General features: G+C 40.6%; 1 protein-coding gene across 1 annotated transcript in view; it reads left to right on the plus strand.

The window, feature by feature from the left end:
* Window positions 1-11,247: 11,247 nt before the first annotated feature.
* The window catches only part of Tacr3 (tachykinin receptor 3), a 75,403-nt gene continuing 72,782 nt past the window's right edge, over window positions 11,248-13,868 (plus strand). Inside the window, exon 1 of the mRNA XM_059266620.1 lies at window positions 11,248-11,756. Within this exon, the coding sequence (XP_059122603.1) occupies window positions 11,248-11,756 (509 nt within the window). The remainder of the gene's footprint in view (window positions 11,757-13,868) is intronic.

Consider the following 13,868-nt stretch of genomic DNA (forward strand, 5'->3'; position numbering starts at 1 on the left):
GTCTCTGTTTTTGTTTCCATCTACTGCAGGAGGAAGCTTCTCTGATGATGGCTGAGCGAGGTACTTCTCTGTGAGTACAGCAGGATGTTATTTGGAGTCATTTTAATGCTATGCTCCTTTAGCAGAACAACAGTATTTAGTTTTACCCTAGGTCCCTAGCCCATCTAGTCTCAGGGTTCTTGGCTACCCAAGTAGCATTAGGTATGGATTCTATCTCATTAACTGGTCCTTAAATCTAAGTAAGCATTGGTTTGTTATTCCCACAGTATTTGTGCCACTATTGAACCAGCATGTCTGGCAGGCAGCTTACCATGCACACTGAAGGGTAACTGTGTTGATGTTAGCATTTTTCCTTTGGTAGCTTACAGAGTATTTTCCAGTACCATGAACTGGACAACAGTCCATAGAAGTGAAGGCTCTATGTAGGCACCAGAAAATATATTCAACAAAATCATAGAAAACTTCCCAAACCTAAAGAAGGAAATGTCTATGAAGATACAAGAAGCTTACAGAACATAAAAATAGACTAAATCACCAAAAAGTCCCCTCACCACATAATAATCAAACTACTAAACATACAGAATGAAGAAAGAATATTAAGAGCTGCAAAGGAAAAAGGCCAAGATGGGTATGACTTATAAAGGCAGACCCATCAGAATAATACCTGACTTCTCAATGGAGACTCTGAAAGCCAGACACTAAGAGACCATGGATGCCAGCCCAGACTACAATACTTAGCAAAACTTTCAATCACCATAGACAGAGTACACAAGATATTCCAAGACAAAACCAGATATAAACAATACCTATCCACAAATCCAGCCCTACATAAAGCATAAGAAGGAAAAATCCAACCTAAGGAAGTTAGATGTACCCATGAAAACACAGGCAATAGATAATCCCACAGCAGCAAATCCCAAAAAGGGAAGTACACATGAACTAGCACAAAAAAAAAAACAACAGGAATTAACAATCACTGGTCATTAATATCCCTTGATGTCAATGGACTCCATTTGCCTATAAAAAGACACAGAGTAACAGAATGGATACAAAAACAGGATTCACCCTTCTGCTGCATACAAGAAACACACCTTAACTTTAAAAACAGACACTACTTTTACACAGAGTAAAAGGCTGGGAAAAGACTTTTCAATCAAATGGACTTAAGGAGCAAGCTGGTGTAGTTACCCTAATTTCTAACAAAATAAACTTCAAACTAAAATCAATCAAAAGAGATTGGGAAGGGCATTACATATTCATCATAGCAAAAATCCATCAAGATGAATTCTCAGTTCTGAACATTTATGCCCCTATTTGGGCACCCACATGTGTAAAAGAAACATTACTAAAGCTCAAACTGCATATCAAAACCCACACACTAATAATGGGAGATTTCAACACCCCTCTCTCACCACTGGACAGGTCCACCAGACAGAAACATAACAGAGAAATAAGGGATCTAACCAATATTATGACTCAAGTGGACTTAATAGATATCTACAGAACATTCCACCCTACAAAAAAGAACATACCTTCTCAGCATCCCATGGAACCTTCTCTAAAACTGACCATGTACTCAGTCACAAAGGAAATCTCAACAGATATAAAAAAAATTGGAATAGTCTCCTGTATTTTATCATATCACTATTGCTTAAAGTTAGAATTCAACAACAACAAAAATTACAGAAAGCCTGCAATCTCATGGAAAATGAATAATGCTCAACTGAATCACCAATGGGTCAAGGAAGAAATAAAGGAAGAAATTAAAGACTTCCTAGAAATCAATGAAAATGAATGTACAACATACCCAAATTTATGGGACACTATGAAAGTAGTACTTAGAGGAAAATTCATAGCACTAAATACCTACATAAAGAAGTTGGAGAAATCTCACACCAGTGACTTAACAACACACCTGAAAGCTCTAGAACAAGAAGAAGCAAATTCACCTCGGGAGGAGTAGATAACAGGAAATAGTCAAAGGCTGAAATCAATAAAATAGAAACAAAGAGAACAATACAAAGAATCAATGAAACAAAGAATTGCTTCTTTGACAAAATCAACAAGACAGACAAACCCTTATTCAAACTAACCAAAAGGTAAAGACAAAAATCTAAATTAACAAAATCAGAAATGAAAAGGGAGACATAAAAACAGACAATTGAGGAAATCCAGAGAATCATCAGATCATACTTCAAAAATCTATACTATAAAAAATTGGATAATCTAAAAGAAATGAACGATTTTCCAGATAGGTACCACATACCAAAATTAAATCAAGACCAGATAAACAATTTAAATAGACCTATAATTCCTCAGGAAATAGAAACAGCCATTAAAAGTCTCCCAACTAAAAAAAAGCCCAGAATCACATGGTTTCAGCACAGAATTCTACTAGAATTTCAAAGAAGAGCTAATACCAATACTCTTCAAATTTTTCTACACAGTAGAAACAGAAGGAACATTGCCAAACTCTTCTTATGAGGCTATAGTTGCCCTGATACCCAAACCACACAAAGATGCAACAAAGAAAGAGAATTACAGACAAATCTCCGTCATGAACATTAATGCAAAAATACTCAATAAAATACTGGCAAACTGAATCCAAGAATGCATCAAAAAAAAATCCTCCATCATGATCAAGTAGGCTTCATCCCACTGATGCATGAATGGCTCAACATACAAAAATCTGTCAATGTAATCCACAATATAAACAAACTGAAAGAAAAAAACACATGATCATCTCATTAGATGCTGAAAAAGCCTTCAACTTTTTTAATCCAACACTGTAACCGTAAGTTTTCTCTAGTCCGGCCTGGCTCCCATGGCCTCAAGGTCCCACAGCGACTTGGACCCAAATAAACACACACACACACAGGCTTATATTATTTTTAAACTATGGCCATGGCAGGCTTCTTGGTAGCTAGCTCTTATAACTGAAATTAACCTATTTCTATAAATCTATACTTTGCCACATGGCTTGTGGCTTACCAGTATCTTTACATCTTGCTTCTTCTGGCAGTGGTTAGCAGTGTCTCCTTAGCTGTCTTTCTTTCTTCCTCTCTATCTAGTTAGAATGTCCTGCCTAACCTTATTCTGCCTCACCATTGGCCAAACAACTTTATTTATCAACCAATCAGAGCAACACATATTCACAGTATATAAAAACGACAACACCCATCACAACACCCCTTCCTGATAAAGGTCTTGGAGAGATCAGGAATACAAGGAACATACCTAAACACAATAAAGGCAATTTACAGCAAGCTGAAAGCCAACATCAAATTAAATGGAGAAAAACCCAAAGCGATTCCACTAAGATCAGGAACAAGAAAAGGCTGTCCACTCTCCCCATACTTATTCAATATAGTACTTGAAGTTCTAGCTAGAGCAGTAAGACAACAAAAGGAGATCAATGGGATACAAACTGGAAAGGAAGAAGTCAAACTTTTGCTATTTGCAGAAGATATGATAGTATACATAAGTGACCCCAAAAATTCTACCAGGGAACTCCTCCTACAGCTGATAAACACCTTCAGTACTGTGGCAGGATACAAGATTAACTAAAAAAAAAATGAGTAGCTCTCCTATATACAAAAAACAGGCCAAGAAAGAAATTGGAAAACTATCGCCCTGTACTATAGCCATAAATAATATAAAATACCTTGGGGTAACTCTAACTAAGTGAGTGAAAGACCTGTATGACAAGAACTTTAAGTCTCTGAAGAAAGAAATTGAAGAAGATATGAGAAAAATGGAAAAATCTCCCATGCTCATAAATAGGTAGAACTAACATAATAAAAAGGGAAATCTTACCAAAAGCAATCTATAGATTCAATGCAATACCCATCAAAATCCCACCACAATTCTCACATACCTCAAAGGAAAAATACTCAACTTCATATGGAAAAACAAAAAACCCAGGATAACTAAAACAATGCTGTGCAATAAAGCAACTTCTGGAGGCATCACCATCCCTGACCTCAAGCTCTACTATAGAGCTATAGTAATAAAAACAGCTTGATATTGTAAGAAAAACCGACACATGGACCAATGGAATTGAATTAAAGACCCTGACATTAATCCACACACCTATGAACATGTGATTTTTGACAAAGAAGCCAAAACTATACAATGGAAAAAAAGAAAGCATCTTTAACAAATGACGCTGGCATAATTGGATATCAACATGTAGAAGATTGCAAACAGATCCATATCTATCGCCATGCTCAAAACTCAAGTCCAATTGGATCAAAGACCTCAACATAAATCCAGTTACACTGAACCTGGTAGAAAGTAGGAAGTAGCCTTGAATGAATATATGGACACAGGAGACCACTTCCTAAATATAACACTAGTATCACAGACACTGAGAGCAACAATTATTAAATGGGACCTCATGAAACTGAGAAGCTTCTGTAAGGCAAAGGACATAGTTAATAAGACAAAACGACAGCCTACAGAATAGAAAAAGATCTTCACCAACCCCTCATCTGACAGAGTGCTGAACTCCAAAATATATAAAGAACTCAAGAAAATAGATACCAAAATACCAAACAATCCAATTAAGAAATGAGCTACAGAGCTTAACAGAGAATTCTCAACAGAAGAATCTTAAATGCCCGAAAGACATTTAAGGAATTAACATTCTTAGTCATCAGGGAAATGCAAATTAAAATGACTCTGAGACATTATCTTACACCTGTCACAATGGCACAGCTTATGTTGGAGAGGATGTGGAGCAAGGGGAACAATTCTCCACTGTTGGTAGGAATGCAAGCTTGTACAGTCACTTGGGAAATCAGTATGGCAGTTTTTTCAGAAAATTGGGATCAATCTACCTAAAGACTCAATGATACAACTCTTAGGCATATTCCCAAGGACTGCTCAATAATACCACAAGGACACTTGCTCAACTATATTCATAGCAGCATTATTTGTAATAACCAGAACCTGGAAACAACCTAGATACCCCTCAACTGAAAAATGGATAAAGAAAATGTGGAGTTGGGTGGTGGTGGCACATGCCTTTAATCCCAGCACTCAGGAGGCAGAGGCAGGTGGATCTCTGTGACTTCAAGACCAGCCTGGGCTACAGAGTGAGTTCCAGGAAAAGGTGCCAAAGCTACACAGACAAACCCTGTCTCAAAAAAAAGAAAGGAAGGAAGGAAGGAAGGAAGGAAGGAAGGAAGGAAGGAAGGAAGGAAGGAAGGTAGGAAGAAAGGAAGAAAATGTGATACATATACACAATGGAGTACTACTCAGCAGTAAAAAAGAATGACATCATGAAATTTGCAGACAAATGGATGACACTAAAAAACATCATCCTGAGAGAGGTAACTCAGACTCAGAAAGACAAACATGGTATGTACTCACTCAAAAGTGAATACTAGATGTAAAGCAAAGGATAACCAGACTACAACCCACAGCTCCAGAGAAGCTAGGAAACAAGGAGGACCATAAGAGGGATACATGGATCACCCTGGGAAGGGGAAATAGATGAGATCTCCTGAGTAAACTGGGGGCAAGGTCGGGCAATAGAGGGTAGGGGACAGGGGATGAGAACATAAGGGAATGGGATGGTCGAGCTGGAACAGGGACAGAGTAGGAGAGCAATGAAAGAGCTATCTTGATAGAGGGAGACATCATGGGGATAGGGAGAAACAGGGTGCTAGGGAAGTTCCCAGGAATCCACAAGGATGACCCCACCATAGGCTACTAGCAACAGTGGATAGAGTGCCTGAACTGCTCTACTCAAGTAATCAGATTGGTGACTACCCTAACTGTCATCATAGACCCTTCATCCAGTAACTAATGGAAGCAGATGCAGAGATCCACAGCCAAGCACCAGGCCGAGCTCTGGGTATCCAGTTGAAGAGAGGAAAGAGGGATTCTATGAGCAAGGGGCACCAAGATCTTGAGACAACCGAACCAAGCTAGTGGCAACTCATGAAATTTAGAGCAACAGCTGTGGAGCCTCTATGGAACTGGACTAGGCCCTCTGCACAAGCAAGACAGCTGTGTAGCTTGTTCTGTTTGAGGGCCCCCTGGCAGTGATCAGGATCCATCCCTGGTGCATGAACTGGCTTTTTGGAGCCCGTTACCTATGATAGGACACCTTGCATAGCCTTGATGTAGGGGGAGGGGCTTGGAGCTGCCTCAACTGAATGTACCAGGCTTTGCTGACTCCCCATGGGGGGCCTTACCTTTTTAGAGGAGGGGATGGGGGGTACGATGGGAGAGGAAGACTGGAGGAGAGTGGGAGGGTGAAGGAGGGGGAATCTGTTGTTGGTATGTAAATGAATAAATAAATTCTTAATAAAGGAAAAAGAATTTAAAAAAGAAAATTATTTTAACAAGGTGGCAATAAACTGAATATACCAAAAAGGAGTTTTATGCAAAAGTTGTCAAACAGAAGGTTATTGAGAGAGACATGAATCTAGAATTTAGAAAGATTCTCCTTTCCAAACAGAAGTCTAGAAAGCATTAGACAGTAGCATTACCTGAAATACCATCTTATTATGCTTATTTTGGGAAGGCCTGCTAAAATAAAAATTCACATATCAATAACACGTGACAAGTGCCCATTCTCTTTCATATGTGGTTAAACAGCTAGAGCCCATTTCCATAGTCTATTCCAGGCAAAAACGTGGCTAGCAAATAAAGTGGAGTAGAAATATAATCTAGATATAATACCGCATAATAGTATGCACAGGCGTTTCTTGACCAGTAGCAGTAAGTAATAAATATTGACATAAGTGATAAAAAAGTTTATTCTACTTATGTAATTAAACAATTTTAGTTTGCTAACATGTAAAACCTATCAACATTTCAAGCCAAGCTGTCTCCCACCCTGGCTATATTTTCCAACATACACACATCTTGTCGTGGTATGCGGTACCCACTAGTCATGCACACATACTCAAAGTTTTTAAATTCCAGGTCCTGTTCAAAGAGTTTGCTTCTGATGTTCTACTACTTACCTTGTGTTTCTATTCATTCTTTAAAGGCTATGACTTTTGAAGTTCTTATGATAATACAAAGAGAAGGAAGAACATTATATAAAACCTTGTGAGTGGGTTCAGATAACAGAAGGACTCTGAATCTGACTATATGGACCAACTGTTCTCCAAAATCCCTTAATCAGGAAATCATCCTTAGCTACTATCTCATAAGCTTTACTTTTCAAATGTATGTATATATGTACATATACATCTGTAGCTTGAGTTTTCCTGCCTTGCCCACAGTCAGGACAAATCTTTGTCACTCGCCAGTCCCACCGCTGCTCAGACCCAACCAAGTAAGCACAGAGACTTATATTGGTTACAACCTGTATAGCTGTGGCAGGCTTCTTGCTAACTGTTCTTACAGCTTAAATTAATCCATTTCCATAAATCTATACCTTGCCACATGACTCGTGGCTTACCGGGATCTTCACATGCAGCTTGTCATGGTGGCAGCTGGCAGTGTCTCCCTCACCCAGCTTCCTGTTCTCTCAATTCTCCTCTCTGTTAGTCCCGCCTATACTTCCTGCCTGGCCACTGGCCAATCAGTGATTTATTTATTGACCAATCAGCAACACATTTGACATACAGACCATCCCACAGCACTTCCCCTTTTCTTTTCTTAAAAAGGAAGGTTTTAACCTTTACACGTCTCCAAAGTCAGCTTGGTTTATTTGGAAATTTGGGCATAGCTTCTCTTACTACTTCCTGCTGGAGGGGGGTGCTGTATCTTATGGGGACACAAAGAATATTTTAGGATTATGGAGTAGTCCATGAGGGTGTATCGTCTGAGCCAGTTGCCTTGAAATGGTTCTGGATGTTGGATCATCTGGGCCATGGTGTCATCAGAGACCTTTCAGGTGGTCTTGGCTGGTCAAACCTGATGTATCTTAATCTGGAACAAATCCATAGCCTCTGGCTTTCTGTGGAAACAAAAGCAGAGCCTCCTTTCCAAAGCAACATATCCTTACATCCAAATTTTGAAGTCAAGGTACCTTTAAAATATACATTTTGGCATAACTCAACAGCTTTTGTAATCAAATGTTTTTCTTCAGTTATGAATATCAAAGAGAACATAATCCAGATTCTCTGTGTGATAGCCATCTTTATGTGGCTTATTTTTTTATATTAGCTTGAGCCTATTACTTTAAACTGCAGCCTTCTAAGCCTGAAATGGTGCTGGCACTATGGCTGCTGGCTCCGCCCACTTCAGCTTCCCAACATGGCGGTGGTACATTTTTCACCAGCTCTGGGAGCCATCAACTCTCAGAAATAGTGGGTCTATGCTTCTATTAAAGCAGCGTGTAGCCCAGAAGCCTCTTTTTTTTTTTTTTTTTTTTTTTTTTTGTACTAGCAAAGGCTAAATACACCACACAGCTTAATGTGCCACTTGCAGAGGCCTCATTCCCGCCATACTGCAGGTCGAGCGCACATGCCAGGAACCCGCCATAGTAGCTCAAACACGCAGGCTGCCACTAACTTGAGAGAAACAACTAGGAACTGTTTTTAGCTCCATTTTAGAACCTTTTTCTCAGGTTTTAGGTGGAAACTCTTGCCAACACATTGGGCGCCATACATCTATGTCATTCTGTACTTCAAGAACTTGTTCCATCCTCACAAACTAATATACTAAGATAAATTGAAAGAATCCTAAGAAGACCTGTGGTTTTAGCACCTTCCATATTGTTAAACATTCCAATATCTTTCTGTGTCTTCCTTTGCCTGTCTTAGGGGAAAATGAACTGCTAGAGTACAGGTGCCATCATAGCTGCCTGCCTTCATGCTCCACTCCCAGTACCTGTCATGGCATGTGGGAGGAAGTACAGTCAATCTTACCCAATAAATACAACAAACAATTACCTGTTGAGATGCAGTGAGAAAGGAGAGCTATAAAGAAGTCATGATCTGAATCACTCCTTTTGAGGAAGGAAAGGAACTCTTTTAAATCCTTTTCCTTTTATTTACTTCTAATTCTATTAAGCAGGTAGTTATTAAATCTTTAATAATTGTTGTGAAATATTATTTTAAGGTGTATTACATTTGTTTATGCCGTGGAACATTTGTTTAGTGATGCAAAGCTGTGTTGCATTCTTTTATGTTGCATTTGTTTAACTCTGTGAAGCTGTGTTACTCTGCCTATCTAAATCACCTGATGGTCTAATAAAGAGCTGAACAGTCAATAGTGAGGCAGGAGAAAGGATAGGTGGGGCTGGCAGGCAGAGAGAATAAATAGAAGGAGACAAAGAGCAAAAGAAGAAAGAGCAAGAGAAGAAGGAGAGAAGGTTGCCAGGGGCCAGTCACCCAGCCACAGAGTCAGCCACGGAGTAAGAGTGAAAGTAAGATATACAGAACTAAGAAAAGGTAAAAGCCCAGAGGTAAAGTGTAGACGGAGTAATGTAAGAAAAGCTGACTAAAAACAAACCAAGCTAAGGCCAGGCATTTATAATTAAGAATAAGCCTCTGTGTGTGATTTATTTGAGTTCGGTGGCGGGCCCCCCAAAAGAGCAAAAACAACAAAAAATAGCCTTACCTATAATTTATTACATGTTTTTATGGAACTCTGGGAAGAAATAATAATACCTGGTAACTATCCTGCCCCACATGCATTTGTTTGGAAAGAGGGTTTTGTTAATATGATGGTTATTAGGGCGCCTAAATCTATTTTTAGCATCACCCTTTTAATTATGTTTCACTACCAGTTGTCCGTTGGTGCAGTAATCACACCCAGCTTTTGAAAACGTGTAAAAATGCAGAGTGTCTCCAAGTCACAAGCCAGCTTCCATTGACTCTGCTTTTTCTCAGTCCGTTTCCCCTGAAAACTTTGAGATGCGATGCATGGTGATTACAAAGGACATTAACATGGATTCAAGTCTTCCTTCTACCCTGTGTTGCTGAAGGACGCCTGCTGAAGCTCCACACACCCAAAAGTCAATTAGATAAATGATTTTCAGTGTACACATTGGAAACTGAGTTTCAAAGTTAAGTATATGGAAACTTAAGAATATGTTTATCCCTAAATCCTTGTACACCTGCCCAGAGATTAATCAAGGGAGTTTTGCCTTGGAACCTCCTGAAAAACTGTGTGTGATGTCTGCATAACTTCAGACACACTGCCTGTGGCTCCCACTCCGCAAAGCACTCTCACTCACTCCCCTCGCTCAGAAGTCAGGCCAGCAGGTCTGCTTGGAAAGTAATGTAAGCCTGAGCACAGACTTCTGGAGCCACATAAGCCCAGATGCACACACTCACATTTCCAGTGGGTGCATTTGACCAGGGCGTGGGGGAAAGAGATCTACACTGCATCCATTTGTTTAAGAACATTTACTTTCCTGGCTTACATTCTGAGTGCTGGGACATTCTAATCTGAGAAGAATCCTCCAGGAGGGGGTGCAGTGTCCATCTGAGGGGAACAGAGCAGAGGGGACAGATTTCCAGTAACAAGCGTTGGGAAAAGAAAGGAAATGGTCGACACTTGAAAGTGGGAGCAAGAGAAGGAATCTCAGATTGAAAATATAAACAGCATTCAAATGCTGAATTAAATCCCGAAGCCAAAGACACAGAGTAATTTGTTGTATTCACTGCCTGCTGATGGCTGAATTCCTGCGCAGTCCCCTCACATTTACCTGTCATCTTGCCTTCTACTCACTGGAGAACTATTAATTGTTTCAGGACAGTGAATCTCAGTGAAAAACTCTGACAGGGAAAACTCTAAAAGAGGGAAGACAGTATCGGAAAGATTTCATTCTGGGGGAAAAGCATGTCTTTCCTGTGCTATCAGCGGGCAGCTGCCTGGAGAGGAGCGGAATGAATGAAACCCAGAGTGTGGGCTGGAGAAGCGGAGAGCCAGGAGCGGAGCTTGCAGGGAGGCGGGTGGAGGTGGGGGATGTTCGTCAATCTTGCGACCCGCGACGTCACGGAGGCTGGGGACTCCTGAAGACTATAAAGCACGCCTTCAGTGCAGATCTCAGCTCTCCAGCTGCTGCCTGGGAGCTCCTCCCTGGCAGGACCCAAAGGAGAACAGTCTCTGGTTCTTTCCTGCCCCGCGGAGCAGCAAACTCCCAGGACTAAGTGTGGCTCTGCTCCACATCCTCTGCCCCATCACAGTATCTCAAGAGCAGGTACCTTCCCTACCCGCTACCAGGCAGTACCCAAGACCACCGTGCCCAGGGGTTGGAGAACTTCAGGGGAGCGGGCTCCAGCTGGCAGCGGGAGTGCGGCAGGTCCCGGGCTGCCGACACCAGCCATGGCCTCAGTCCCCACCGCCGAGAGCTGGACCGACGGGGCGACAGGAGTGGGGACCCACGCAGAGAACCTGAGCGCTGCATCGGGGGTCACTGAGTGGCTTGCGCTCCAGGCTGGCAACTTCTCCTCGGCGGTGGGACTACAGATGACATCCCAGGCACCTTCCCAGGCCCGGGCCAACCTCACGAACCAGTTCGTGCAGCCGTCCTGGCGGATCGCACTCTGGTCGCTGGCTTATGGCTTGGTGGTGGCTGTGGCAGTCTTTGGAAACCTCATCGTTATCTGGATCATCCTGGCCCACAAGCGCATGAGGACCGTCACCAACTATTTTCTGGTAAACCTGGCTTTCTCCGACGCCTCCATGGCCGCCTTCAACACCTTGGTCAATTTCATCTATGCTCTTCACAGCGAGTGGTACTTTGGCGCCAACTACTGCCGCTTCCAGAACTTCTTTCCCATCACAGCGGTGTTTGCCAGCATCTATTCTATGACAGCCATTGCAGTGGACAGGTGAGGGGAGGAAGGCAGGAGAGTGGGGGGGAGGCGGGCGAGGGCGAGGGGAGCAAAATGGGACAAGCAGTCGGTATGGCTACGAAAGAAATGATGACCCAAGGGCCCTTTAAAGGTAAAGGAACTACGAACCAGTTTCTGCTCCCATGACCTCTCCACTCCATCTCCCTGGTATAGGGCATCTAGAGCAGACAGATGCCTGCTGTGAAAATCTCTCATTCCACGTAGGCAATTGGCCAGAATGATGGAATTATTGTTTAAAATTTGTGTTCCATGGAAAAAAAAATTTTTCCTTCTTTTTCTCTATTGGTCAGTCACTATGCTGGCTAAAAAATGCACAAGGAGTCTCCCATCCCCCTGGCATGTTTTTCTGGAGTCCTGGTCTTAATCATTCTCTGCTCTCCAAACCTGCCCCAGAGCGAGTACTCCTGCCCTCCCCTCCAGAGTCTAACAGAGGTAGAAAGCTCTTACTAAAAGTCTTGTCGGTTTCCATTATGTTCCTGATGAGATTTAACATCCAGTAATCCAAAGAAGATCTGTGTGCCTGGAAGGGCATAACCAAGTTTCAGAATATATAAAACATTATACCCAAAGAATAAGTGGCTACAAAACAAGATATATTGTTTCATAGATTTTTAATATATATAAATATAGATAGGTAGATGATAGATAGACAAACAGACAGAGAGATGAGTGAGAGAGATGTTCTTCACCTAAGATGGGAATTCTGAAATACTTAAGTAACTAAAAGCATATTAAACCTCAAATATTTGTTATTATATTCAAGTTTTTACAAATTCCCCATGCATTTACTTTCTCTTATAGAACATTAGGAAATGTACAGGCTTGTGAAAACACTGATGAACCCGTCCCCATTAGTGAAAGCTGGCTACACTTAAATCCGACATTATGATAAAAATGAGCAGTCCACATCCTGGTGATCCTGCATTCGGCTTAGTGATTGATACTTGCATGAGCATGATGCCTATTGGAGTAGTCTCAAGATCCTGGGAAAAGATTGCTTTCTTACATTAACAAACTCATTATAAAATCAAAAAGACTAAATAAATGCTAATTATTACTACACTCAGCTATCATAATGAGAAAAAAAACTTGATTTCTTGAAATACTGAACAAAGAGGTTTTAATAGTGTAAAGCTACACACTATTTCTTATGCCAGGCCCACAATGTTAACCTGCAGGAGCAATGGATGGATGTTACTAACAAGAATAATCAAATGCAAAAAAAAACCCCACTTTTTAAAGGTCTTCAATACCATATACCCCTTTTCCCTCCAGCTCTGTTCTTGCACGCATTTCTGCTGGGGACAAAAGTGTGTGCAAAGACTGAATAAAATCAGTCCAAAGTTTGGAAATGTAAAATCCCCATTAACCTTGCCCCACAGAGACAGAAGTTTACGCTTCCTTAGGTTTACATAATCATCCTTTGCTATTTTGTTCTGGCTTCTTTTTAAACAAATTTCTCATATGTGAGTTTCTAACATTGTGATGGGGGAAGAGGTGTTGGCATATAATGCCACAGAATGATCATAATCTTCTTGAAGTGCTAACAAGGCAACATATTATTTGATGGAAATTCTAGTGTGTGTAAAATTGGTTTCTGAGAAGGAAATAATTTATTTTTCCAGTTTTATCTAGTCAACATTTCTTAGATGGCTTTAATGTTAACTGATAATGCAGAGCTATTTCATTACATTGAATGATTTGAAATAATGTGACTTTATTACTTATTCCTTTTCATTTATTTTATAGAAAACATCATAAAACTGACTCTGAACAAAACACAGCATACAGTCTGTTATGAAATTGAAGTATACTCAGTTCATGTATTGCAATTCTCTTTTTTATTTGAACCATTTGAGGTTATTTAAAAGAGTACTCTTATTTGAGCAGACCATTTATCTAAAAACTATAGATGTGAAGACAACCCTATTTGAGATAATTTTTAGATTAAAGAGTGCAACAGATTAAAATTCTGTTTTGCCACTCCATGGACCCTTTCAACAACGATATCTTATCAAACACAGACTGGGAGAGATGAGTCTGTAGTGCTTGCAGCCCTATTATAAGATAAACTTTGCAAGATTAGTA

Source organism: Peromyscus eremicus, chromosome 6, assembly GCF_949786415.1.
Source record: "Peromyscus eremicus chromosome 6, PerEre_H2_v1, whole genome shotgun sequence".
NCBI lineage: Eukaryota > Metazoa > Chordata > Mammalia > Rodentia > Cricetidae > Peromyscus > Peromyscus eremicus.